The following is a 27134-nucleotide window of genomic DNA, read 5'->3' as shown; positions in this document are numbered from 1 at the left end:
AATGGGGAAGGCCTCTGTGAAGAGGTGACACCTGAGCAGCTACCTGAACGCAGTCAGGGAGTAGACCTATGGAAGTCGGAGGGAGGAGACGGCAAGGACAATGCCGTTAGAGCAGAGTAAGCAAGCAGAGGCAGGAGAGAGAAGCAGTGGATTATGGTAAAGAGTGTGGGTTTTCTGAGGGTAATAGGGGTTTGGAGGAAAACCACAACATGATCTAAGACACACAGTTACGATCAATAAAGAGCAACCAGCTTCAGAATGTTAGCTATTTGAATTCTTCAAATTAACATCAAGACAAGTCCCAAGGGGGTTGCTGAAGAGAACTCTGGGATACAGGTACTCTGGGACAAGTGAGGCAGGGCTAGAGTTCAGTTATTATCGGGCACAGGCTTAAGCCTAGGCACTGTGAAGGCAGCAAGACCAGCAGCCGGCCCTCCAGCATCCACCCAGTGAGCTACAGACATCTCTGAAACTAACGGGGTAAAAAGTGTGGCGGGGAACATGTTTAATAAACAGAAGGGAACAACAGAAAGGTAGAACTATAGAACATTCCCTCCCAAATACTCAGGAACCCATTCTGAAATAGATCCGCTCCCTTATCTCAGCTTCTGGGAGCTGGCTGCCGTATCCCACTATGTGAGTCAACCCTCTGGGAAGTCAGCCCGTATTTTTAGCTAGAAAGTTCAAGTGCCTGGGTCTCTTCGTCTCTAAGGCAGATAGTCACTTTGACTTAACGATGCTGATTACTGTTTACTTGTGACAGGGTAAATGGAAAAAGAAGCATGTTCAAGAGCACAGGTATTTACATTAAGAACACTTTATGCTAAGGTATGAACAGCAGTTCCAATAAACATGAAAAGATTTATATTGTATCTACAAAATTTAAGCCTTTGCTACAATAAATGCTCTTCCTCTTAAACAAACCTGAAAAGGAAAGGAATGTCATGATCAATCTGTACATTCTCACTGCAGCGTTAGCCTGGAAGACTTGGACGTTTAAATTGGACAGTCATAGATGTGAATTTCCTGGTCATCTCCAACAGACACAATTTTTGAACCATTTCCATTGTATTTTACTCCCCAGACCTGTAAAGTAAAAAAAAAAAGTTCTACTAATGACTTTGTTATAAATTAAGATTCTTACTTCTCATTATTTTGAATCTAGAAACATAGTCTGAGATGAGGATGTTCTCATACTTTCTCAGTAAGAATGGGGCCTTGTCTCTAACCGGGTGTCTTCCATTATTGCCGTTTAATTATAACTCCTTTCCCCTCCCCCACTCAGGAAATGTCATTTCTAAACACTAATCAGAAGTGGTTTAAGTGCTACGGCTGCCAACCAAAGGGTTGGCAGTTCAAATCCGCCAGGCGCTCTTTGGAAACTCTATAGGGCAGTTCTACTCTGTCCCATAGGGTCGCTGTGAGTCGGAATCGACTCGACAGCACTGGGTTTTTGGGTTCAACGCTAATCGAGATACCTACCAACCTTTAAAAGATTCAGAATCCAGGGGGTGGCCTAATACCATGTAGATGGAACCCACAAGGAACCGACACAGGCTCTCATTTATGTTTCCAGGAAGAAAAGGCCCCACGACTACCCTGAGGTTACTGCTGACAGGGACAATTGCCACCTGTGCTCCTCACCTAACTCCCTGCACCACCCCCTGCAGTCTGTAATTCTCACTCTGTTATTACAGCCCAGCGCAGACTGTCAGTTCCCAGGAGCCAGACAACATGACATTGTGAATCATTGATTTTATTTGCTATGTGTTGAATTAACAGGTTCGAACCTGCTTCCCAGACAGAATTGATGTGGTTGAAATTTCATCAAGAATAAATTAAAAAAAAAAAAAAAAAAAAACACTGCATTTGAGTTGACTGAGACTATAGCAACCCTAAAGCACAAGGTAAAAGTGCTCCAGAGGATTTCCAAAGCCGTAATCTTTACGGAAGCAGACTACCACATCTTTGTTTCACTGGGTGGCTGGTAGATTTGAACAAACTTTTGGTTAGCAGTTAAGCACTTCAACCACTGTGCCACCAGGGCTCCTTCAACATATAATATACAGTTTTTAACGGAAAAGGGTACTTTATTAACTTATTATGTTCCTTACAGTTTTGCCTTTTATTTAGCTTTTGTATATACCTTTTCTGTGTACGTTTTATATTTTCGAAAATATTTTTGAATTAAAAAGCAAAGCCATAAAAGCTGCAGATTCACATTAACAAATGTAGGGGAGATTTTCAGCAACAAGGTACTTTATTGTTGTCATTGTTGCTCTTTGTAAATTTGCTTTAGGAAATTATGCACTGTCTTATTTTCTACATTTTTAATTCAGGCAAATCATCTTCATTTTCATCGTTGTTTTCACAGTCCTGAGAGTTTGAATCAGATATGCTTTGAAACACTGGAAACACATTAAAATGTTTCTCCCAATGAACATCCCAGTAAAAGGAGTACATGAATAAAGAAGTTTGCCAACATTTTATAACCACAAAAAAAGCAACATTTTCTCAGCTAGAGACCAGCTTTCATGTGAGAATCCTTAGGTTTTTTTTTTTTTTTTTTACTGTTATATGAGCTTTTTTTTAATTGTTCTGATTTCAACTTTAGTATTTGACATTTCTGGAAGAAAATTACTAAAGCCAAGGCTATGTAACTATTAAATAATATACACCCAATGATCAATGTTTCAGTTGATCAGTCAGTGAATAAACAAAACTAGAGAAACCAAAGATTTCAGGTGATGCTGACAATGCGAATTATATGATTTGGGGAGAAGCTGGGATTGAAGGCAAATAGCTTCTCAATTTGATAAAAACATTTTAATCTTACATGAAAATACATATTGCATTTAATCTTACATGAATTGAAATGCAGTCATTTGTACGTAACCGGAATAATTTATGTCCGGTTTAGTAATAAATAGGCTTTGAAGTGGTATTAATTTTTAGAAGAATGCACATTTTTATTAATATAGACAGACAATCTTTGTGGTCATTCTTCTTTCAATACATATTTTAAAATTAATCCCCATAAGAACTCGTCCCTTATTTTTAAAGGCTTAAAAAGAAGGCAGTTTCATAAAACATAATGTTGTCTTAGGTTCTAAACATGGGTCTTTTTACATGTGTGTAGAAAGAAAATATCACTGACAAATATGATTTATTTCCCTGATCTGAGAACATGAACATTTAAAAAGGTATTTCTAAAAAAAATCTAAAGAATGTATTTAAAGAACGTTGCAAAAAATAATTTCAGGTGTAAGATTTAAATGTTTAATTAGCTCCATACTTGTTTTAACATCACTTTCTGCCTTCATGTTTGTGACATCACCCACCAGGCTTAAAAAATCTAAGTAAACGCTTCATGGTATGCGAAATGAAACAAAAGATTTCATACAAAACTTGTAAAATAATTTTATCAACTTATTGACTAGTCTTCAAATATATAAGAAAAAAATGTAATTTACTCAGATCATACATTTTGCACATCTTTAAGTGGATCTATTGATGTGTTTTCTGAGTAAAGGAAAAGAAGGTGTTATGAGATTTCTTATATTGTTGAAATTGCCATGGTCCTAAAACCTGAAATGGGATTAGGTTTAATAGTATCTCTGGTTTATAAGAATGCCTTTGTTTTACTCCTACCATTGTTATGAATAGAAATGCTACCTGGGGATACTGACTTACAACTGGGGATTTTTATTGCTTGGGGTACCACTCGGAGGGGGCAGCTAAGAGACAGCATGCTCTTTTGAGCTGGTAGTCATTCAGCCTAAAAAACACCTGTTCTGTTTAGACCCCATATTTGAATACTATTGCAGATAACTCAAGTTAATACAACTAAAAAATTGATGTATTAAAAAAAATAAATTTTTTATTTTTAGTGAAAATATACACAACAAAGACTCACTCCCATTCCACAGTTTCTAGACATAATGATTAGTATCCAAAAACCAAACCCGTTGCCACTGAGTTGATTCCAACCCATAGCAGCCCTATGAGTTAGCTCTACTAATTGCCCCATAAGGTTTCCAAGGGAGTGGCTGGTGGATTCGAACTGCAAACCTTTTGGTTAGCAGCCAGGCTCTTAACCACTACACTACCAGGGCTCAAGGGGTTGTCAGAAGTGGGATAATTAGTGACATTGGTTAAACTCTTCACATTGTGTCAACATTCTCATTATTTCTGTTGTTTCATTTCCATTTACTTAATCTCCCTGTCCCTCAACCTTCTCATCTATGCTTTAAAATAGCTGTTGACCCTTTGGTCTTACATAATTATTTTTTTTTAAGTAGCACAATACTCAAGAGTGACAATCTTTACTCTTTGAGCTAAACTGTTACTTAGTTGGAAGGTGACATCAGAGGATAGCGTCAATTCAAGTTGTGAAAAAGGATAGTGTCAATTCAAGCTGTGAAGAGCAACTCAGGGCTATAGTCTCGGGGACTCCTCCAGACTCAATGGGTCCAGTAAGTCTGGATTCTTTAAGAATTTGAAGTACTATTCCATATTTTTCTCCATTTTTTATCAGGACTCATTTATTGTGTTCCTGATCAGAATGTTAGGTAGTGGTAGCCAGGCACCATCTAGTTCTTCTGGTCTCAAGGTGGAAGAGGCAAGTGGTTCATGTGGACAATTAGTCCTGTAGTCCAGTTCCTTCTCTGATTCTTGGGTTTCCTTTTTTGGCTTTTGTTCCAAATGAATGAAGACCAATAACTGTATCTTAGATGACTTAAGAGCTTGTAAGCTTTTAACACCCAAGACACTACTTACCATGCCGGAAGGTAGAACATAAACTGTAAGAACTACATTGTGCCAATTGACTGGATTATTCCATGAGACCATGGCCATTGCCCCCAAACCAAAAGAACTAATTCCATGAGGTCACTGGTTGTATCTAATTAGTATCAGCATCTGTAGTCCCCCCCCCCCCGCCCTTTTTTTGGTGTTATTGCAGAACCAAGGAACAACTTTCTGAAGATCAAGAGCTGATTCTGGGTGGTGGGCCTGTCACACTAGCCCTGAGATGGGGTGTCCCTGAGATGGGGTGTCTAGCCCTCGTTTTAGTGCTCTTTTGATTGGGCCAGGTGGCAGCCCCATCACTCTGAACAGCTGCCTACAAGTAGACACACTTGCCACACCAGACATCTCCCCCTGGAACAGCACTGCTCTGACCCCACATGCAATGTACACCAGTCAGCCAGGACTTACTCCCCGAGTAGAATATAAGTCCAAGAGTGGAATGTCAACTTTATTGGCAACAATTTAAGGTTAAATGGAAAAATGCATAAATAATTGTTAACTTTAAGTTGCATTCCAAAGAGGGGAAATCTATAGGATTATCATAAAAACATTTAAAATATATTAACCTCCAACTTTATACAGCCATGACATTTTTTTATATACTGACTGGTTTTCCAAGACTCTTGCTTCTCAGAGTAGTTGGGACCAGCACTGGCCTCACCTGGGAGCTTGTTAGAAACTCAGGGTCTCAGGCTGTAACCAGACCTACTGATTCAGAATTGAACCCGGTCCCTGCGGGGACTGATGTGCATCGTAAAGATGGAGAGCCCTGCACTAGAACATCTTCACCATTTCACATCACACTGGATTGGCAAAGACAAAGACGCCTGTAAGAACAGTGTCTCCTTTCTCTCCTAATTTAAAAATTGAAAGCAAAGCTTCTGATACCATAAAGCCAAACAGCTTGAAAGAATTTCCAGCTTCTAGTACATTAAAAAAAAATTAAATCACTTCTTTTGACAGCTTAAAAAATGACAAGTGGTGACTGTGTTCAAGCAATGGCAGTTCCCGAGAAGAGAGGTCCTTACTAAGCCAGCCACAGGCACCAGATGCAGCATTTTCCAAAGAAGGCATTCAGAGGCTGTGGGGCACAGGGACATATGGCTGACAGCACTTCCACAGCCTCTGCATGCAGACAGTGTCCACAGGAAAACTGGGCGACACTGAAGTCCAAGGAGATCAAGCAGCTCAGTCCCAGGGATCGACCAGGCTTGGCAACTTGAACAGCAAGGTTAGGAAAAGAAAGGAGCTTTGGCACAGTGGTCAGATGATACTAGCGATCCAAAGACAAAGGAATTCAAATACAACGCCATACCTGATCCTGGTGATCAAAGAAGGTGTGAACACAAGTCCTCGTTCCAACATCCCAAACTTTTACACTTTTGTCAGATGAACTATTTTAAAAAGTGAACATCAGTATCAGAAAACAGTTTTTAGACTGAAGTTGGAAGAAATTTGACCAAAATTCGACACTTCTTCACTCATCTATACCCTGCCTATCTTAGAGGCCCCCGAGCCCCCATATCTATGTGCACAAGCGGCCGACCTGGGCCCCAGGAAGTGGCCAGGGTGTTGGCAGCTCTGGGTGGCTTTCCCGCCTCACAGGGCAGCCATTTTCCTGAAACTGTAATTTGATCATCAGTCTCAGAGGCACCTACTACCTATTTGCAGGTGGGAGGGAGGTCTTTAAAGCTTCTAAAATAAAAGCTTTCAGGAGGCTTCTATAACCCACTCAGCAATGCTTTCCATCTGTCCATCACATTTTTCAACTCTCTGGGCCATCCTGGGCCCACAGAACACTGGGATCTAAAAGCACTTTTTACAGATTCATACATTTTAACACCATTGTAACACGGGTATACCTTAAAGTAAGCCACAGGTGGGAGGCCTAAATTTATAATGAAAAACAGAGCGCCACTGTTCAAAAGAGTCCACCTTTGTTCACGCTGAAGACAACTAACTTCACTACTTAAATAAAACACACTGAGAAAACAAGGGCTTCTGGAACAAAAAAGGGCCACACAGTTTTCACATTTTAAGGCAATTCATACAAGACCATTCCCATCTCCCCAGCATTTTGAAATGACTGAGAATCATAAGTACCTGGAAACAAAGTGAGTGTCATCAGGACAAAACGCAACATTCAGCACCCAGGAGGCGTGGCCACTCAGCGTGCCAGCCAAGTTGGCATGTTGTCTGAAATGGGAAAGTTCCAAACAAAATGGAAATGTTAGTTTTAGAATACAATCACAGAAGCGGAAGGCATGGTGTTAACTCTGCCCATTAAACTGGGCTAAACCTGCTATACTTACCATGACAGTGTCTTAGTTATCTAGGGAAGCCCTGGTGGCGTAGTGGTTAAGTGCTACAGCTGCTAACCAAAGGGCTGGCAGTTCAAATCCGCCAGGCGCTCCTTGGAAACTCTATGGGGCAGTTCTACTCTGTCCTATAGGGTCGCTATGAGTTGGAATCGACTCGACAGCACTGGGTTTGTTCTTTTGGTTTTAGTTATCTAGTGCTGCTATAACAGAAATACCAGTGGATGGTTTTAACAAATGGAAATTTATTTGCTCACAGTTCAGGAGGCTAGAAGTCAGAATTCAGAGCACTGGCTCTAGGGGAAGGCTTTCTCTCTCTGTTAGCTCTGGGGGAAAGTCCTTGTCTCTTTGCTTGCTTATTTAATCTCTTCTTATATCTCAAAAGAGACTGACTCAAGATATACCCCACGCTAATCCTGCCTTATTAACATAACAAAGACAACCCATTCCCAAATGGGATTATAACCATAGGCAAAGAAATTAGGATTTACAATACATACTTTTGGGGGATATAATTCAATCCAAAACAGACAGTATTACCGTATCAAAAACCCCCTTGTCAATTATGTGGCATCATTTATTGCAGTAACAATTTTTTACAGTGGCATTAACCCAAAGTGTGTAAATGCCACCACAAGCCAAGAATAAGATCCATAAGAAGTAGAGAGTTTAACAGCTCAAAATAAATAAGGTGGCTCAAAGCCCCAGCTCCCAAGATGAGGCTGCTGAGAAGCAGCAAGGGCGAGCAGACCATCTTGGGAGAGCAGCAGGCTCTGGTCCCTGCCTGCACCAGCAGCCCTTGATAAGGGGCCAGAGCCTCATGGTCACAGAAAGTATCCAGATACATGTGCCTTCAACAGGCCACTTCTAACTAAACTAAGAGCAAGACAGGCCCCATTACTACAGCCATTTTCACTGTTTTAAAAAGTAAAATCCAATCACCCGTGGCAGGAAAGCTACCCCACCCTCCCCCAAGGCCCGGCTGAGGTCAGCGTGGAACTTGTGTTGAGCTCATCAGCAGTTTCACCCCTGAAACACCCAGCAGAGTACAGCAGCTCTGGTGAGGCACCAGCAAAGGCAGACTCCATGGGGTGCAGGGGGACCATGAGAGGATAAAAAGCCCTGGGACTTCACTCAGTATCACTCTCTTAGGCAAATCATCTCAGCTTGGTTTTTCACCTGCAAAATTGGGACACTAATCTACGCTCATCCATCAAGGAAAGTCTTATAAAGTAGGAGACTTAAGGGACTGCTACTATTTATGCCGGCTCTGCTATGACAAGCAAGCACAACTTTAGAGAGATGTGTGCCTCTCCGGCCCTAGCATTCTCATCCAGCTCTAATTCCAAAAACTGCAGTTCTAATTCTAGGTCTGTGTGACAACTTTTTGCCATTCAAAAGCCACCAGAAGTAGGCTAAAAGGAGCAGCATTCTTACTCCCAGGTCTATACTCCAGAAAAACTCTCCCAGGCTCATAGAAGAACATGAGCATGACGTTCATGGTGGCGGTGCATGCCACTGAGGCAACCTGGGCACTGTCCCCAAGGAAGGAGCAGTGGGCAGCATGCTCCCAGGGGTGCGAGGGCTGCACTCAGAGCTGTGAACCATCCCCGGGCAAGAAGCAGTGGGCAGCATACCCCCAGGGGTGTGAGGGCTGCACTCAGAGCAGTGAACCATCCCCGGGCAAGGAGCAGTGGGCAGCATGCTCCCAGGGGTGCGAGGGCTGCACTCAGAGCTGTGAACCATCCCCGGGCAAGGAGCAGTGGGCAGCATGCCCCCAGGGGTGTGAGGGCTGCACTTAGCAGTGAACCATCCCTAAGGAAGGAGCAGTGGGCACCATGCCCCCAAGGGTGTGAGGGCTGCACTCAGCAGTGAACCATCCCCAGGCAAGGAGCAGCGGGGAGCATGCTCCCAGGGATGCGAGGGCCACATTCAGAGCCGTGAATCGGAGGCACCTGGCAAAGAGGCTGTGCAGCGCACCAAGTCAAAGTACCCAGGACACATATCCAACACATTAGAGGGGGTGCTTCAGGGGGAGTAGGAGCGGTGCTGGGAATGATGAGGGAAAACAATGAAAAAGGGCCTTGCACAGGGGTACCCAATGACAGAGAGTCGTGGACAGAGAACGATGAACTCACCTCTACACCTGCAGTGAAACGAGAAGGCCCTGTGTTGGGGTCCCCACCTAGGCCTGCAGTGAGGCCGCTTCTAAGCGGACAGCTCCCTATCTAGGACAGAGCGCCTGCTGGAACAGCCCCACCCCTAGAAAAAGGATGTTCTAAATTTTACTGTTACCCTGGGCCAGCTAGAGCTCCTGGCTCCATTTCTTCACCTGTAAACTACTTACCCGAAAGAATTAAAAATAAGTGAGCCCCACAAGAGACAGGACGCCTGAGAAAAGTAGCAAGTACCTGATACCACCAGGTAACCTAGGCACGTCTCCTCTACCGCAGCCAGAGGAACAAGGGTGAGCAAGGGTGTCTGAAGACCTGAACATGAGCATTGCTAGACCCTGAAGAGGGAGCTGACACAGCCTGGGGCACTTCATAACAATAGGGGACACGGCATCAGTACAATCTTGACAGGTAACTTACACATCATAGATCTTGATGTAGCCGTCATCTGAAGCAGTGACGAGGAGCTGAGAATCCGGGGAAAAGGTCAAGGAACGAATGGGCATAGCATGGCCTGAAAAGCACAAAGGCCCTTGTTAATCAGTGTCTCCCCATTCAGGTTTCCCAGCTGATGATGTCCCTTTTAATCATCACAAGTCATTGAGCTGGACTGCTCAGGTCCTTCAGTCAGAAAAGGGAGGGTATGGACTGGGCCCTACCTCCTAATGTTCTAGAAACATCCACTGGAACCCTGACCCCTCCTCCTGGAGCCACTTCTCCTTAGTTCCCCTCCCAGACCAGTTGGGCGTCTGCATACTTTGCTTAAAGAAACTCCTCTGCTACATATAACAGCCAAACATGGAAATGTGCATGGCTTCTGATTTTTAAGACTGAACAAATAAGATGCTACTTTCCCTACCAAATCATTTGTTGTAGAGTAGAGGATAAACTGAGGAGGTAATATATTCAGTTGGTTAGAATAAAAATAGTGCAAAAGAACATATAGTAAGAAGCCTCCCTCCTACGCCTGTTCTTTAGCCACCCAGTCCTCCTCCCCAGAAGCACCAGGGTTGCAAGTCTCTTACGTATCGTTCCAGAGATACTCTTTGCATATATGCAAATACTTGTATTTTTCCTACACAAATATAAAACCAGACTTTTGAGAAGGAGGAATTTACAGATTAAAAGACACTTTTTTAAAAAAAATTTAGAACCCAGAGTAAGACCAAACTATAGTGTCTAGTGTTATACATTCAAGAGAGAAAACTATAAAAAATGTAAGGAAGTTTACTGATTACAGGATCATGGAAGAGAGGACACGGAGAGGGGAGGGCAAGGGGTGTGACTAGGACAGAGCACATGCAGGGGCTTCTGGGATGACTGGCAAAGTTCTATTTATTGACATGGATAGTGTTCACCTTATAAAAATCCATTAAGTCATCGATTTGATTCAGGTGGGTTTTAAATCTGCGTTTTACGTTGCAATAAAAAGATAAAAAAAAACTGCACGTTCTTTTGCACTTCGATTTTTCCGTTTTAAATATCTTAGAGCACTCTTGTTTCTCGCTGTATGGATGTATCTTTCAGGTTATCTCCAATCCTTTGTTATCACGATGCCACAATGAATTATCTTGTTACATGTTATTGTGAACATGTGAGTATCGACAGGATCAATTCCTAGCAGCAGAACTGGTGGATCAAAGCATATATTCACTTTTAATTTGATTAAACCAAAACAAAAACCAAACTTACTGCCGTCGAGTTGACTCTGACTCACAGTGACCCTACAGGACAGAGTAAAACTGCCCCCTAGGGTTTCCAGGGAGCGGCTGGTGGAATCCAAGTGCCGACTTTTTGGTTAGCAGCCGACTGCTTAACCGCTGCGCCAGCAGGGCCCCTTTAATTGATCAGGCAGTGAGTGCAAACTGTTCTGCTGAAGAAGTAGTACCACTTCACAACCTACCAGCAACACATAAGTGCCCCCTTCCCTGTATCCCCACCAATACAGTGTGTAATTGATCTTTTTCATTTTTGATAATACGATAGGTACAAAATCATATTCTGGGATAATCTTAATTGCCAACATTTAAAAATATTAATACTAAGTGTTTGTGAAGGGACCATAAACTGCTACAACTCTTCTGGAATGCAATATGAATATTAAATCAACACTTTCTGTTCCCAGATCTCCCAAGCCACTTGGGACTGAATGACTTAAGATACAGGCTCTAGGGTAGATGTAAAATTCATTTTATTTCATTTGTGTGGGCCCCACAATTCAGAGACAGTCATCCTCAAGGTACACAACGAGAGGCCTGTGTGACTCCCAGGCAGAAGACACACCAAACATGTAAGACACTCAGGATAGGGAAAACCAGTGACTTCGAACATGAGCCTCATATAGAAAAAGTCACAAGGGAAGATGCTCCAAATTATAGGCCCTGATTTGCAACTAACCTGCTTCTGACTTAAACATTGCAATATATTGTGTCCCAGGATTAGTAACTGGGTTTTATTTGACAATGATTAACAACTTGAGCAACTAATGTAGCAAAAGTGTTTCAGACTACTTAACCCTGTAATTGCATTTCTATAAACTTATCCTAGGAAAATAGTCAGATGTATATAGAGATGGGATGTTTACATGTATTAGCAAAAATAAAACAGAAAGCTGAAGTCCAAGAAGACAGAGTTGATCAAACTGTGGTACATTTAGATGATTATTATGTAGTCATAGTGACAATAATAATAAGGATGGTAGGACTGGGCAGTGTTTTGTTCTGTTGCCCACAGGATCACTAGAAGTCGGGGCTGACTCGACAGCACCTAACAACACCAACAACAAGAAATACCTTAGATCAGGGTTTGGCAAACCTCTTCTGTAAAGGGCCAGAAAGTAAATATTTTAGGCTCTACATGCCACATAGTCTTTGGTACAGATTTTTTTTTAAAACAAAATCTAAAATATGTGAAAATCATTCTTAGCTTAGGGTCTCTACAAAAACATTTGCCAACCACAGCTTCAGATGAATGTTTAGTGGCTTGCACAGATACAATACTAAGTAAAAGTCTAAGTTATAAGATAGTATGAATACAGTCCCAAATTGGGCAAAAAATTATGAGCGCAGGAAAAAAACAAGGAGACAAGAATGCTCACGTGGTGCTCTGAGCAGATGCACTGATGAGAGGTGGGGAGGGTGGGCACAGTACTTTATCTTCAAATTATCAACAAAAATAATTTGTTATCTAGTCACAAATGCAGTTCTTCAGAAACAAATACGACAGAAACAAGACACTCATAGAGCCGAGATATATTAACATATAAATAAAGAGTAAGCTTGTTCACCAAAACTAGCATTTAATGCCGGCACAAGAACTAATGTGTCCAGGTTAAAACTACAGTGACAAGACTCCAACTTTGAGGCATTTCAGATTCCTCACTGAGATGGACAATGTCTTACAAATCTAATGCTCGTTTGCCATTTAATGGCATTTTCAATGAAAAAATAATTATTCCTTTGTGATCTGATAATCCAGTTTGTATAAAATAAAATGATGAGAGATACCTTCCAGCGTGTGTAGAAGTTTTCCCGTTGCAATATCAAAAATATTGATGATTCCATCAATGGCTCCACTGGCCAAATATTTCCCATCAGGACTCTATCAGAAAACAGAGGGAAAAGCAGGCAGTTTTAGAATCCGTGTTGTTAAGCCAAGCACCCATCCCGACCAAAAAAGCAAATCTGGTGGCTGCAGCTCTAACCCACTGGTTTCCAAACCAACGTGAGAACCTATGCAAACGCTTAGAGGAGTAAACGGAAAGAATCAGAAAGAGAAGAGAGAGCAATATTTCCTTACATATGCAATACTAAGAATGAATTTTCCTCTCGTGTCCAAAGAATATTCCTTTTTCCCGCTTTCCACACCAAAAATGTTCACTTTCCCGACATGAGTGCCTGTGGCCAGATATTGGGAATCAGGAGAAAAGGCCAAAGTCCAGGCATCCACTGAACAGAAAAAAAAGAAGGAAAGAAATACAGTGAGAGATGTGACAATTTTAAAAAACTAATGTTTTACCAAAGATATATTTTTTTAAATGCAGAAATGGTATCCTGACTCAGAAAACTATGTTTTAAGGGTGCTAATTCTTTACCAAGTTAGCTTAAGAGTTTCATACATTTTAACAGAAATAGATGGAACAATACCAAGTATTGGCAAGGATGCGGAGAAACCGGAACTCTCATACGTTGCCGGGGGAATCTAAAATGGTGCAGCTACTTTGAAAAACAGCGTGCCTGTTTCTTTAGTTAAAACATACACTTACCATATGGCCTAGCAACTCCACTCCTAGGTATCTACCTGTGTTAGTCATCCAGTGTGCTGTAACAGAAATACCACACGTGGATGCCTTTAACAGAGAAAAATTTGCTAGGAGGCGAGAAGTCCAAATTCAGGGTGTCAGTTCCAGGGGAAGGCTTTCTCTCTCTGTTGGCTCTGGGGGAAGGTCCCTGTCATCAATCTGCCCCGATCTAGGAGCTCCTCAGTGCAGGGACCCTGAGTCCAAAGGACACATGCTCCTGGCTCTACTTTCTTGGTGGTATGAGGTCCCTCTGCTTGCTTCTCTCTTTTATATCTCAAAAGAGACTGACTTAAAATACAACCTAATCGTGTATGTAGATTGAGTCCTGCCTCTGATCTTGCCTCATTAGCATCATAGAGGTAGATGTACAACACACAGGAAAATCACATCAGATGACAAAATGGTGAACAATCACACAATACTGGGAATCATGGCCTAGCCAAGTTGGCACACATTTTTGGGGGACATAATTCAATCCTTGACACTGCCCAAGAGAAAAAACGCAAAGACTTGTATGTGAATGTTCACAGACCATTACTCATAATAGCCCAAAACTAGAAACAATCCAAGTCCCACAACTGGAGAATATAAAACAAAATGTAGTATATTCTTAAAATACTACTCAACAATAATACTACTGTTATGGATTGAATTGTGTCCCCCCAAAATGTGTGTTAATTTGGCTAGGCCATAATTCCCAGTACTGCGTGATTGCCCGCCATTTCATCATCTGATGCGATTTTCTTCTATGTTATAAATTCTACCTCTATGTTGTTGATGAGGTAGGATTAGCAGCAGTTACGTTAATGAGGCAGGACTCAATCTACAAGATTACGCTGTGTTTTAAGCCAATCTCTTTTGAGATATAAAAGAGAGAAGCAAACAAAAAGACACGGGGACCACGTACCATCAAGAAAGAAGCCCCAGGAGCACAGCACGTCCTTTAGACTCAGGGTCCCTGTGCTGAGAAGCTCCTAGATCAGGGGAAGATTCATGATGAGGACCTTCCGCCAGAGCCAACAGAGAGAAAAAGCCTTTCCCCGGAGCTGGCGCCCTGAATTTGGACTTCAGCCTCCTAGATTGTGAGAGAATAAACTTCTCTTTGTTAAAACCACCCACTTGTGGTATTTCTGTTATAGCAGCACTACATAACTAAGACAACTACTGATACATGCTACAACTTGGATGAACCTCAAAAACATGCTAAAGAAAGAATGAAGACACATGTATTTTAATTTATATCAACTTTTTTAAAAAGGCAAAACTATAGAGACAGAAAGCAGAGCAATGGTTGCCTCAGGCTGAGGGTGGGGGTAGGGATTGACTAGTCATTAATGAGTATGAGGGAACTTTTAGGGGCATGGAAGTTTCTAAAACTGAGTTGGGGTGATAGTTACACAACTGTATAAATTTACTAAAACTCATTGACCTGTACACTTAAAATGGGCGGATTTTACAGTGAAATTACAGACATGAAATTTTACCTCAATAAACCTGTAAACAAATGAAGACATAACAGAAATACTCTTATATAAAACTTTAACAAAGTATTTATTACAAATTAACAGGGAATGAGAGTTCGTAAGAGGCACTATTTGTTTTTAAAAAAATAGACAATTAGTTTTTAACTTACATTATACAACTTACTTAACTCCAAGAGTTCTGTCCAAATGTTACTTATGCACCGCAGAGTGTCTGCAGGGGCCACCAGACTCATGTGCAGCCTGGTCAACAGACTGCCTTTGTTTCCATCTGGACCACTCATGGTGTTGTGGTCTTTCATTACTCAGCTACACGGGAACTTCTGCCAATCAATCTCAAAGAGCTTTGGAAGCTGGGTCAGGGCCTAGAAGTCAAGGAACAATCTGGTTTCCTTCTACCTGCCCTCTGCCTGCCTGGGCCCACATGCCCAGCCCACTCTTATATGGGAATACTCCCTAAATCCTGCCCTCTCCTGTACCTGCCCAGGAACTGTGCTCATCAGATCAAAGGGAAAGGACTGAGAAAGGCTCCTCCCCAAGTCGCCCTCCTCATTCCTTTGAATAGACCTCAAAGAGGACATGACCAGGGCCCTCCTGTGCCTTTTCCACTCATGGGAGAGTAAAGGAAGAGAGGCCTGTGAGCTTACACTGCAGACAGGGTGCTTTTTAAAATAAAATTCTCTTGAAAATTTTAACACACATATTCAAAGTAGTAATAAATCATTTGACTTTATCACTTTTCTTACAAAACATTTGTTTTAAAAATGGAATTTACTTCAACAGTGCTCAATAAACCAAGGAGACCTAAATAAACCTTTTATAATCAACCTCTTGAATAGCTGCTTTTTAATATCTACCTTCAGACCTAAAAGTCAGTAGCCTTTACTCTGAAAGGACTGTTTTATTCCGATTATAATTAGCTGTTTAGAGGAATGGTTATTAGGAAATCTGATTTTTATTCTTCTAAGTTTAATAACATAATACTTCAAAATAATTTTTAAATTTCCCCGTTGTTTTACAATATAGAAACTTTGAGTACCAAACGTCCTTACACTCAAAATAGAAGGAACAACTTTTATCCCTTGGCATGGCTTGAATTGTGTCCCCCCAAAATATGCGTCAACTTGGTTAAGCCATGATTCCCAGTATTATGTGGTTGTCTTCCATTTTGTGGTTGATATAATTTTCCTGTATGTTATAAACCATAATCTCAGCCTGTGGTTAATGAGGCAAGGTTGGCTTATGTTGAAGAGGATTGGGGTGGGATGTAACACCCTTGCTCAGGTCACATCCCTGATCCAATGTAAAGGAAGTGTCCCTGGGGGTGTGGCCTGCACCACCTTTTATCTTACAAGAGATGAAAGGAAAGGGAAGCCAGCAGAGTGGGTGACCTCATACCACCACGAAAGCAGTGCCAGGAGCAGAGCACACCCTTTGGACCCAGGGTTCCTATGTGGAGAAGCTCCTACTCCAGGGGAAGATTGATGAGAAGTACCTTCCTCCAGAGCCAACAGAGAGAGAAAGCTTTCCCCTGGAGCTGACGCCCTGAATTTGGACTTCTAGCCTACTTTACCGTGAGGAAATAAACTTCTCTTTGTTAAAGCCATCCACTTGTGGTATTTCTGTTATAGCAGCACTAGATGACTAGACATCCCTCAATTAAATTTCTGCATTCTAAGATTTTTTTATTTTAATATTTTATACAACAGGTACTTATTTTATTCATTAAGTTCCTCTTCAAAATTGAAAAGAGTTGCTTTTCTTTATCCTTGGGCATCAAGAATCACGTGTAGAGAGGCCCCTGTGTTGGACTTTGCCCTTTGTTCTTCAATGTTGGCTTGCTAAAAAGCTACAGTCTGGCTGAGGTGCCAAATGCAGGATCTTCTCTTCATCTTTGCTTCCTTCTACTTTCTCACTTTCTTCTTCTGGTCTTGGGAATTTCTCTCTTTTCTTTGTGATAGTTCACTTTCTGTATATATATTTTCAAGACAGATATAACTTAGGTATCCATTTTCTTTACATTCATTAGACCCCGATTTATCAAAGCATTTTAACCTTCAGATGAATCCAGCTGCTCTTTAGCTGTCAATAGCAATGCTTGCTTTTATTACTTGACTAAATAACTATGTTGTTTACTGGCCCGGTACAGTTTTGTGCAAATTCCTAACCAAAAATAAAATAAACTCAATCCCTGTTATTTTTCTCAGTACCTTTCTCTTTTATGACAGTAACTGTTACTACCTTGCCATACTTGGAAGGTATCTGGCATAAGGTACTGCTTATTCGCTTATTAGGGAAGGCAAGTTGGATGTATACACCATTCTTTTACTTGGAACCAATCCAGCACTCATTTCTTCAGTGGAGTGTACAGCCATGCAGTGACCTAACATCACAGGTGGCGGAAGGACTCAGGTGCCCAAGATGAAATAACAGTAACAGATTTGCCTCTTCTGCTTTTCTTCCTAAAACACTCCTCAGCTACATTTCAGAGTCTCAACAGCCTTTGTGGGCTGGCTGGGGGACCCGAGTCCTCTGTAAGTGATGTAAGCAGGGGGAGGGCACAAGCAAAGAGGAGTGAGAGACTGAGGACCTTTCTCCAAACACACATCCCAATAATGGTGATTCAATGGATCCAATATAGGGACTGGGCATGTGTATTCCAAAAATGCTCTAGCTGTAAGGATCACAGACATGGAATAGTGCTTCTCAGGGAAAACATGCTCAGCTTCCAGAAAACTCAGTCTCCTTACAAACCCTGGGACCATCAAATAATGATGGCCACTGAGCATAACTGGTGAGAGGCAAATCCATCTGGTGCCCCAGTCAAGGTTATTAGGTTAACGAAATGCCTAAGCAGCTCTTCTATAATCAAGCCATAGATGGGTGTGCCAGAGACACCCTCTAGAGGTCACCACTCATTCTGGCTGAGAGCTCTGCTCATGAACGCTGGTCGGTCATTTACAACATAAAGCCAAAAGCAATCCTCAGGCGTCATGCTGTTTGTTCCATCATGCTGTTTGTTCCACATTAACCCAGCCCACTGAAATCCAGGCCCATCATCCCAGGTGATGTTTATCAAGGCTGATGGACACAATTATTCTGTCTCTACAGTACTTAAGGAGTCCTAGTGGCACAGTGGTTAAGAGCTCGGCTGCTAACCAAAAGGTTGGTAGTTCAAATCCACCAGCCACTCCTTGGAAACCCTATGGGGCAGTTCTACTCTGTCCTATAGGGTTGCTATGAGTCAGAATTGACTCGATGGTAATGAGTTTTTTTTTTTTTTTGATAGTATGTAAAAAGAAAAAAAAAATCAATGATTTTATTTGTTTGAGCAGTTTCATATCAACCACGTATTAAAATCAGGCACTCTAACCAAAATCAATTGAGATTACCACAACATAGATCTGTAAGAACACAGTGCTCTGCATTCTAGACAGACATCTATAAGATAGTGAACGCATCAATTTAGAACAGAGCAAACAGAGCAGCTCTGGACCATCCAAACACCGTTCCACAATCCCCAGCTGACAATTCTGGAATCCAAAAGGCTCTGAAAACAGTTTTCCCATCCTTGTAGTACCAAAATTCATTTGGCAGCAAAACCTGGCCTGAACTGATGTAAGGTTATTCTTTTCACTCAGTATAAATATTCATCAGTTCAGTTGCAAAGCTATTGGCAATTGATTGGAGTGCTGCCCCCAGGCCCACTGAAGGTGCTATGTAATACACAGTTCACACACCTCTATTACCCCTCTCAAATCCAAGATTCTCTGTGAATTCCCTGAGGGTTCTGAGAAAGGGCTCACGGACCTCTATCATCTCCCCTAAAAGTAGAAGTCTTACCAGGTCCTGCATCTATAGACTTGATCTGTTTGCCGTTTTCCAAGTCCCAGAGACGAATATGAGCATCAAGAGAACTGGATGCAGCAATGGGCAGGGTATGGCTGATGTCCACAGACACTACCCCCAGCTGATGTCCCTCCAGACTCCACTGCAGGTCCAGCCTCTCATCACGCCTTCAACGGGGGACAGAGACAAAGGGATTTCTTCACACACAACACACTGTACCTGGCACCTGGTACTCCAGGTCCCTGGGACCCGTGTATTGTCAATGGTCTGTGAAATGCAAGATCAGAAAGAAGCTGGAGAGCCACAGCACACCACATGCCGCCAGGTTTTAACTTTGGCACTTTTTTTTTTTTTAACCTCTGGGGCTTTCATACTGAATAACAACAACAAAAAAAAAAAAGTGGGAAAAAATAAGCTGCTCTTTTATATTGCCATACTGTTACTTACCACTTTCTTGCTTAGGAAAAAGTTAATACTCCCCTGATTGCAACTTGGGAGCCCAGAAGCAAAAGCCAATTTTTCGAGGTTCTATGTTAGGTGAGGAGCCCTGGTGGCGCAGCGGTTAACCACTTGGCTCCTAACTGAAAGGTTGGAGGTTTGAACCCACTAGCCACTCCACGGAGAAAGATGTGGCAGTCTGCTTCTGTAAAGATTTACAACCTTGAAAACCCTGCAGGGCAGTTCTGCTCAGTCCTACAGCGTCACGAGTCATAATCGGCTAGACAGCAATGGGTTCTGGTTTTTGGGGTGTGTTAGGGGAGAAGGCACTCACCATTTCCAGACTTTCACCAGATCATCCAGGGAGCCTGTGACCACAGTCTCAGAATTTTCCTTCTTGTTTGTCCCCCAGGCAACTGACCAAATGGCATCATCATGGGCTAGAATGGAAAGTGCTTCACTTAAAAAGTCTTTCGGCAACTTCTGAATCCAGCATGATAAAATGAACCTGACTCTGTTCCAACAACAATTCTGAGGAAACAGCCACTTGGATCCATTTTACAGAGTGCTTTCCCATACCACCTGTAGCGGATTTGTGGGGGCACATATGAAAACCGGAGGTTCTGAAGAAACCCCTTACTCCAAATCACAGGTTTACCAGGTAGGGAGGCAGTACTGGAATCCAGGTCTTCGGACTCCAAATCCAACGTCCCTTCTACCTAAGCATGTTCCCACCACACAGCAGACTGGCATGGCAATTCACTTAACTAAAACAAGTGAAATTGGTGCGACCACTTTGCCCCCTGCAAAAAAAAGACCTAAGCTTGACAGGAGATTATCTCTTAGAGATCTTTGGAAACCGGTGGGCAGTTCAACTGTAAACACTACAGGCCTAAAAATAAATACCTAACATGGCATGAGTTGCCTTTTACCACAAATGTCTTTATTACGCTTAATGTGTGGTCAGTTATTCCATTAATCTTTTTTAAAACATCTCATTCATAACAACCCTATGAAATTGGTGCTTTAAGTGTCATCCCCATTTTACAGACAAGGAAATCAGAAGCTCGCTCAAAGTCACAAAGCTAAGAAGGGGCAGAGCTAGGATTCAAGCTCAATCTCTCTAATTACTGAAGCCTGCAAGCTCCATCTTCGTGGGCCTGCACATCATTGGGTCTGCAGACCTGGTGTGGCCAGGTGACTGTAACAAACACACGCGGAGGCTTTATTCATGCTGGCAGCAATTCTCCAGGGCCACTTTTCCTAAACGTGAATATAAGGGCATTAAACTTCAACAATACGGAGCCCTGGAGCACAACAGTCAAGCACTCGGCTGCTAACTGAAAGGCTGGCAGCTCAAACCCAGTGGCTACTCTGCAGAAGAAAAGACCTGGTGATCTCCTCCCATAAAGGTTACAGTCTAGGAAACCCTATAGGGCAGTTCTACTCTGTCATACAGGGTGGCTATAAGCCGGAATCAGCTAGATGGCACACAACAACAACAAACTTCAACAGCTGAGTTACATACAAATACATGGCTTTGATTACAATCCCCACCTGACCTGAGCCTGCCATCTGGATGGCATTCACAACATACAAGTTAGTTGACTGGTTATGCCTATTGGCCTATTAGCTACTTATACTAGCTAACTTGGAAGAATGCTTTTTGTTTAGTCTACCTAAATGTTACCTAATTCTGGTCGAAGAGCTCTCTTAGGTATTCCACAAACGACTCCAGGCTCTACCTAACTCATCCAGGCTATGAAGAAACAAGACACATGTGAATAGTCCAGCCACAAATGCTACTCCTTTTTAGGTGTTAAGCCCTGTACCATTGTGGGCTACGTTCTCAGACTGGACTCTGACCTGCTTCCTGCTCCCATTCCTGTCACTGCCACTGCTGCACAACTCCCAGCCCTCCCCACATACTCATTGGCCTTGACAAAGGTCCTCTGTGGGAATCCCTGCAACTGTTTTAAGTAAAGAACCTTGTCATCCACTGGGTCACACGATGACCCTCCTGTAAAGACACCGAGACGAGTTCTGAGTTCAGAGCCAGGCCCAAGTTCACCTCCTCACGTGAGCTCGCATAAACAGAGCTCTGAGGCTCAAAGCATTTCCTTCTTTCACCTTGGCAGCTGGGAAGCTCCGAGTTACATCTTCCTCAGGTGGGAAAGCTTGCCTCAGCCTGGAGTTCTCCAGTCTATCATTTGACTCCTGCTTTCTTCCTTTTGGAAAACATGGTGGCGTAGTGGTTAAGTGCTACGGCTGCTAACCAAAGGGTCAGCAGTTCAAATCCACCAGGCGCTCCTTGGAAACTCTATGGGGCAGTTCTATTCTGTCCTGTAGGGTTGCTATGAGTCGGAATTGACTCGACGGCACTGGGTTTGGTTTCTTCCTTTTAGTTAGTTGTTCAATTTTTGTTATTGTTGTTTGTTTTTAAGTGTATTTGTTGTTGGCTGCCTCTATCAATCCTTCTGCAAGGTGAATATACTTAGGAATTGTATTTGCATTTCTGGTCAGCATGACGAAAGATCTTAAAGAAACCAGGGACAACAGTTTTTCACAGATGAAACTGCTTCAACAAACAGGCTGCTTACCTTGCTCTTGTTTGAAGAGAATACTGTACTAAAAAAGAACAGAAGCCACATTAAACCAGTGGTCAAAGTTCAGGTATCCTCCATCCTCTCCCTAAAGCACCCCCAGCCATCCAATTCACCCCCCACAGTAGATTTAGTCACTACAGTGTCAGCTACTTCCCCTGCTGTCGCCCTGAAAGCTCCTTGATTCCTGCTCAGGCAAGATCTGTAGATTCATGCTAGAAAAAATTTAGTGTCTAAAGAAACTAATATACTCCCTCCCTTACCCCTACTGCCGCCCCCAAACCAAAACCAAACCATTGCTGTTGAGTCATTTCCGACTCATAGCAACCCTATAGGACAGGGTAGAACTGCCCCACAGAGTTTCCAAGGCTGTAAATCTTTATGGAAGGAGACTGCCACATCTTTCTCCCACAGGATGGATGGTGGGGTCGAACAGCTGACCTTTTGGTTAGCAGTCATGCTTTTAACCACTGTGCCACCAGGGCTCCTTATAATAATCATATAAGTATTGTGCATTTTACTAGTGCCACCTAACCCTGTGGTGGTAAGGTGCCCAGGGTCACTTGGCATTTTAGGAGCAGAGAAAGAATCAGATCTCAGTTTCCTGACTATAAATGCAGACAACCTAGTGGGCTCAAACTTGCCAAAGAGGAGACCAACTGATGTGCTTCCCCTTGCCACAGGCCTTACCTGATTGGTCATTTCCTTCAACGAAGGATGAAGGGCTAAAGGCCAGACAGCTCTGTGGAAACAATACCAGCATTTCAGTAAGGCGGTATCATCAGGGCGCAGGCAGCTACAGGAGGTTCCCCTTGACTGAGAAGATAAGGTAACCCTTGGTTATGGAGTTGCTCCGACACCTTTCTATGGCTCAGTCAAAGGGACTTCCTTCACAAGCCCTACAGGTAGGTGAAGTCTTCTTGCTCCCGCTGAGCACAGGGACTCAACTTACAAACCTCCCCCATCCCCTGGTTTCTTCTCCCCAAGTCTGACTACACAGAGGGACCAGTCTCTGTCCCTTATTACCCTTCAGAGAGACAAAACCACAGGTCCTTTTAATTTTAAATATTTATTAAAAACCCAACAAGCAAATATAAAGGAGTCCAAAGATAGCAAAGCTCTTACAATCTATGCAGGAATCTCAACCAAAATTGCCTAGAGAAACTAGTAGGCATGTAAACAAGGAAAAGAGCTAGAGGGAGACATCTCTCTCACAAAAGGCATCAAAGTCTTTAAGGACTTAATTCAGTTAAACAAAGACCCAACTTACTTTAAGAACAGACTTCATTTCTCAGGCTACAACAAAACAAAAAAAAAACCCAAACCCGTTGCTGTTGAGTTGATTTCGAGTCATAGGTATCCTATAGTACAGTGTAGAACTCCCCCATAAGGTTTCCAAGAAGCGGCTGGTGAATTCGAACTGCTAACCTTTTGGTTAGCAGCCAAGCTCTTAACCACTGCACCACCAGGGCTCCAGGCTATAACAAGTGTTCTTAATATTCTTGTGTGTGTGCCATGGACTCCTGTAGCAGCCTTGTAAAGCCTATAACCCCTTATCGGAATGTTTTTAAACACATATGATTACAAAGAAAACCAAGAACATTGAAATAAAATTTTACCAAAATGCAAAAACCAAATCTGTGATAGAGTAACATATGTCCTTCTTTATTAACACATTAGGTAACAAGATCTAGCAATTCTAATCTAACTACCATAATTTCAAAGCTGTGAAGAGCTTAAATGTATTTAAAGGTATGAAAATATCTGTGATTTCTACTGGGACAAAGTCACACTGCTAATACTGGGGTTTGTTGTCTACATTCATAACTGAACCAAAACCCAAAAACCCATTGTTGTCGAGTCTATTCTGACTCATAGCGACCCTATAGGACAGAACAGAACTGCCCCCACAGAGTTTCCAAGGAGCGCCTGGTGGATTCGAAGTGCAGACCTTTTGGTTGGCAGCAGTAGCACTTAACCATTATGCCACCTGGGTTTCCTCATTCGTAACTGAAGGAAATGCTAAATTTCAGTTAGAGGTTAGAAAACGTGAAGGTGTAATTTTTTTTCTCATCCAAGTTCATGGCCCCCTCAATTCTATCCCATGAACAAATCTGGAGACCATATAGCTAAGGCGGAGCCCTGGTGGCACAGTGGTTAAGAGCTCAGCTGCTAACCAAAAGGTCGGCAGTCCGAATCCACCAGCCACTCCGTGGAAACCCTATGGGACAGTTCTACTCTGTGCTGTAGGGTCACTTTTTTTTTTTTTATTTTACAGCTAAGGCGCCTAGGTTCAGGTTACTTGCTTTAAATTTGCAAACCCAAAAAGGTTCTTGTAAAGCTCTTCCAAGAATAAAGGGAAAAAAAAAAACCTATTTCTAAATAATCCTCGCCTACGAAGATCTTGGAAACCCTGGTGGCATAGGGTTAGGTACTATGGCTGCTAACCAAAAGGTAGCCAGTTCGAATCCACCAGGTGTACCTCAGAAATTCTATGGAGAAGTTCTACTCTGTCCTGTGGGGTCACTATGAGTCGGAATCGACTTAATGGCAATGGGTTTGGGGTTTTTCTGTTTGTTTGGATGAAGCTCTCAATCAGGTTGTGTTTTATTCATCTGTGACCCAAGAATGGGGTCATGCCTAGAGTAGGAAAGACAGGAAGGAGTTCAAGTCATTCTACTGAAGTGAAGGGCATTCAATCTGAGCATCAGTCCTCTGCTCTGTGATGCACAGTCCTGCTAATCTGGCCTCACATTTAGCAACAGAGAAAACAGCTTCCAAAAGGCCAGTCTCCTCAAAACAAGGGTATGGTTCTATCAGTAGAGTTCACATTGAGCATGTACTGTGTGTCAGGTCGTGTTTCAAGTACCACACATGAACTAGCTCACTGAATCCTAACCCCACTTAGTAAACCCAGTGCTGTCGAGTCAATTCCGACTCATAGCGACCCTACAGGACAGAGTAAGCTATTCTTATTATCATCTCTACTTTCCTGGCAAGGAAGCCGAAGCAGAGAAGTTAAGAAAACTCCCCCTAAAGTTAGTCTGACATTAGGAGATGGATACTAGCGCTACCGAGCTACATCACCTTCTACTCCAGTGTCTTATGACAAGTAATTTCAGACCTAAAGACCCCAGAGCCCTGCTTTGCCACCTTCTCTCTTTAGGGATCTTACCCCTAAATTTCCAGCCACAATTCATTGCTCGTTCCTCAGCGTTTCCAATACTACATAAGCCTTGATTAAAGTACTCAGGCAGGTCAATTACCCACAGTACTACACGGTACCTGAAGTAAAGAGAACCTACCCTCTGCATCTACCTGTCCAGTGATGGGGAGCTCGCTACCTAAGAAACAGTGTGACCCACGAAAAACTTCGGTTAAGAAAGTCTTTGCATCTACGGAACCCGAGGCCTTCCCCACGAAAGAACCAGCCTTAATCTCGGGGCTACACAGAGCATTCTCAGGATGCAAGAGGCGGCTACCTACGGGCCTTCCCTCTCGCATCGGGCTCCGCACACCGATGGGCAGCCAGTGTAAATAGGGTCACAGAAGCCACCCTCAGGCACCGCGGCCTGGAGCATCCTGAACAAAACCTGCCGACAGGCGGCCTCGGGCCCACCCTCGCTCACCCGCCCGCCAGATCAGGCCGTCAGCGGCCCCAACGACGGCCGACCCCAATTGCCATCAGGACCAACTCACCGCCGCTCTGCTCCGCTGCACTTCCGATGCCGGACTCAGCGCGACCGCGACGCTTAGCGATGAGCTAAGGAAGGGGCGGGGCATCTCGCCAGGCCCCGCCCCCGGGCTCCGGTTTTTTTCGCCGCAGCGCCCTCTGCTGTGGTAACGCCGCGCGCGGGGCGGTGCCGAGGTGAGCGGGCGGGGACAGGGCTGGTAGGCCACGCCCCGTTCACGCCCACTCCCCTGAGGCGTGGCCGCTGGGAACAGGCTCCCTTTAGCGCCAGGTTCTAGGTCCCACCGACCATAGAGTTAGGCGTTTGGATTTTAGTTTCTCCGTTTGTACTCTGGCATAGGGCTAAACTGGATGACTTCTAGGGTTCTATTGCTTTAAAAAAGTCTTTTTTTCAATGAAATACAGCTTTACTTTTCAAGGGAGCGCTGGTGGCGCAGTGGTTAAGTACTCAGCTGCTAACCGAAAGGTCGGAGGTTCGAACCCGACAGCCACCACCCGCTCCGTGGGAGAAAGATGTGGCAGCCTGGTTGTGTAAAGATTTACAGCTTTGGAAACCCTGTGGGGCAGCTCTACTCTGCCCTACAGGGTCGCTAGGAGTCGGAATCCACGGGATGACAATGGGTTTGTTTTAAGCTGTAAGTCACGACCAATTAGTGGGAAAGAGATCACTTTAGTAGGTCGTGACAAGCATTTTTCAGCAATGAGTTGGGGGTAGACCTGGGTCCCATCCTCGGGAGTGTGACCGGACCCCTCCTGCCCTCTGGTCAGTGTCCCAGCCTCTCAGTGGTCAAGAGGGAAGAGATATTTTGGGGAGTGGAATGCCTGGGGAAGGCATTTAGAGAATTATTTAAAGAATTAAATTTCGGCTAGTCACAGGAGAGATTATAGTCTCTCCTGACTAAAACTGGTTTCGAAGTGCAAAAGCGTTATAATAGAAGGTGATGATAGTAAAATACGGTCGCAGTGAACACCAGCCTCTGAAGCATCTGTGTCCTCTCAGATGTTTTTCTGTCAGAGCTTTACAGGGTCCAGTCTAGTAGAACCACCTCCAGTTCTATGATGAAGATCAGAAAACTGTTAGACCACTAGAACAAAAACAAACCAGTTGCTATCAAGCCAATTCCAATCCCATGTGTGTCAGAGTAAACTGTGCTCCACAGGGTTTTCAGTGGCTGATTTTTTGGAAGTAGATCACCAGGCCTTTCTTCTGAGGTGCACTGGGGAGACTTGAACCTCCAACGTTTTGATTAGCAAGCTCATTAACTCTTTACACCACCCAGGGGACTCCGAACACATACAACTAAATAAAGGTTATCTTTGGAGGCTTTTTGTCTCAGAAATTTGCTGAATACACTCACAAGAGCCCAGTCTCTGGTCCTCCGGAATTCCTTCAGAGACAGCTCTGTCCACGGAAACCACATCTGGCCCCAGAGGACCCCATGTATGCCACTGGTACAGGAAGTTTGGGTCA

At 43.3% G+C, this 27134-nt stretch overlaps 1 protein-coding gene across 1 annotated transcript; it reads right to left on the bottom strand.

The window, feature by feature from the left end:
• Positions 1 to 797: 797 nt before the first annotated feature.
• SKIC8 (SKI8 subunit of superkiller complex) lies at positions 798 to 25736 on the bottom strand. Its single transcript, XM_049852872.1, has 11 exons — positions 25672 to 25736; positions 22663 to 22714; positions 21970 to 21997; positions 19704 to 19809; positions 18926 to 19098; positions 13100 to 13248; positions 12808 to 12901; positions 9722 to 9815; positions 6913 to 7005; positions 6125 to 6203; positions 798 to 1086 (listed from the first exon to the last, which is right to left on the bottom strand). The coding sequence occupies exons 2-11, from the start codon at positions 22672 to 22674 to the stop codon at positions 997 to 999; spliced, it is 918 nt and encodes a 305-aa protein (XP_049708829.1). The 5' UTR covers positions 22675 to 22714; positions 25672 to 25736; the 3' UTR covers positions 798 to 996.
• Between the last annotated feature and the right edge of the window lie 1398 nt (positions 25737 to 27134).

The sequence above is a fragment of the Elephas maximus genome, chromosome 13 (assembly GCF_024166365.1).
Source record: "Elephas maximus indicus isolate mEleMax1 chromosome 13, mEleMax1 primary haplotype, whole genome shotgun sequence".
Taxonomy (NCBI): Eukaryota; Metazoa; Chordata; class Mammalia; order Proboscidea; family Elephantidae; genus Elephas; species Elephas maximus.
The sequence above is the reverse complement of the archived record's forward strand: the minus strand, read 5'-3'. Positions and strand labels throughout refer to the sequence as shown.

Bases quoted from the DNA above. Each gene is read 5' to 3' on its own strand.
- SKIC8 (XM_049852872.1), bottom strand. The intron at 19,810-21,969 runs GTAAGCAGCCTG...TTTCCATTCTAG, and splicing joins TCTCTTCAAACAAGAGCAAG to CCCATGATGATGCCATTTGG. The intron at 1,087-6,124 runs GTATGGCGTTGT...TTTACTTTACAG, and splicing joins TCTTTGATCACCAGGATCAG to GTCTGGGGAGTAAAATACAA.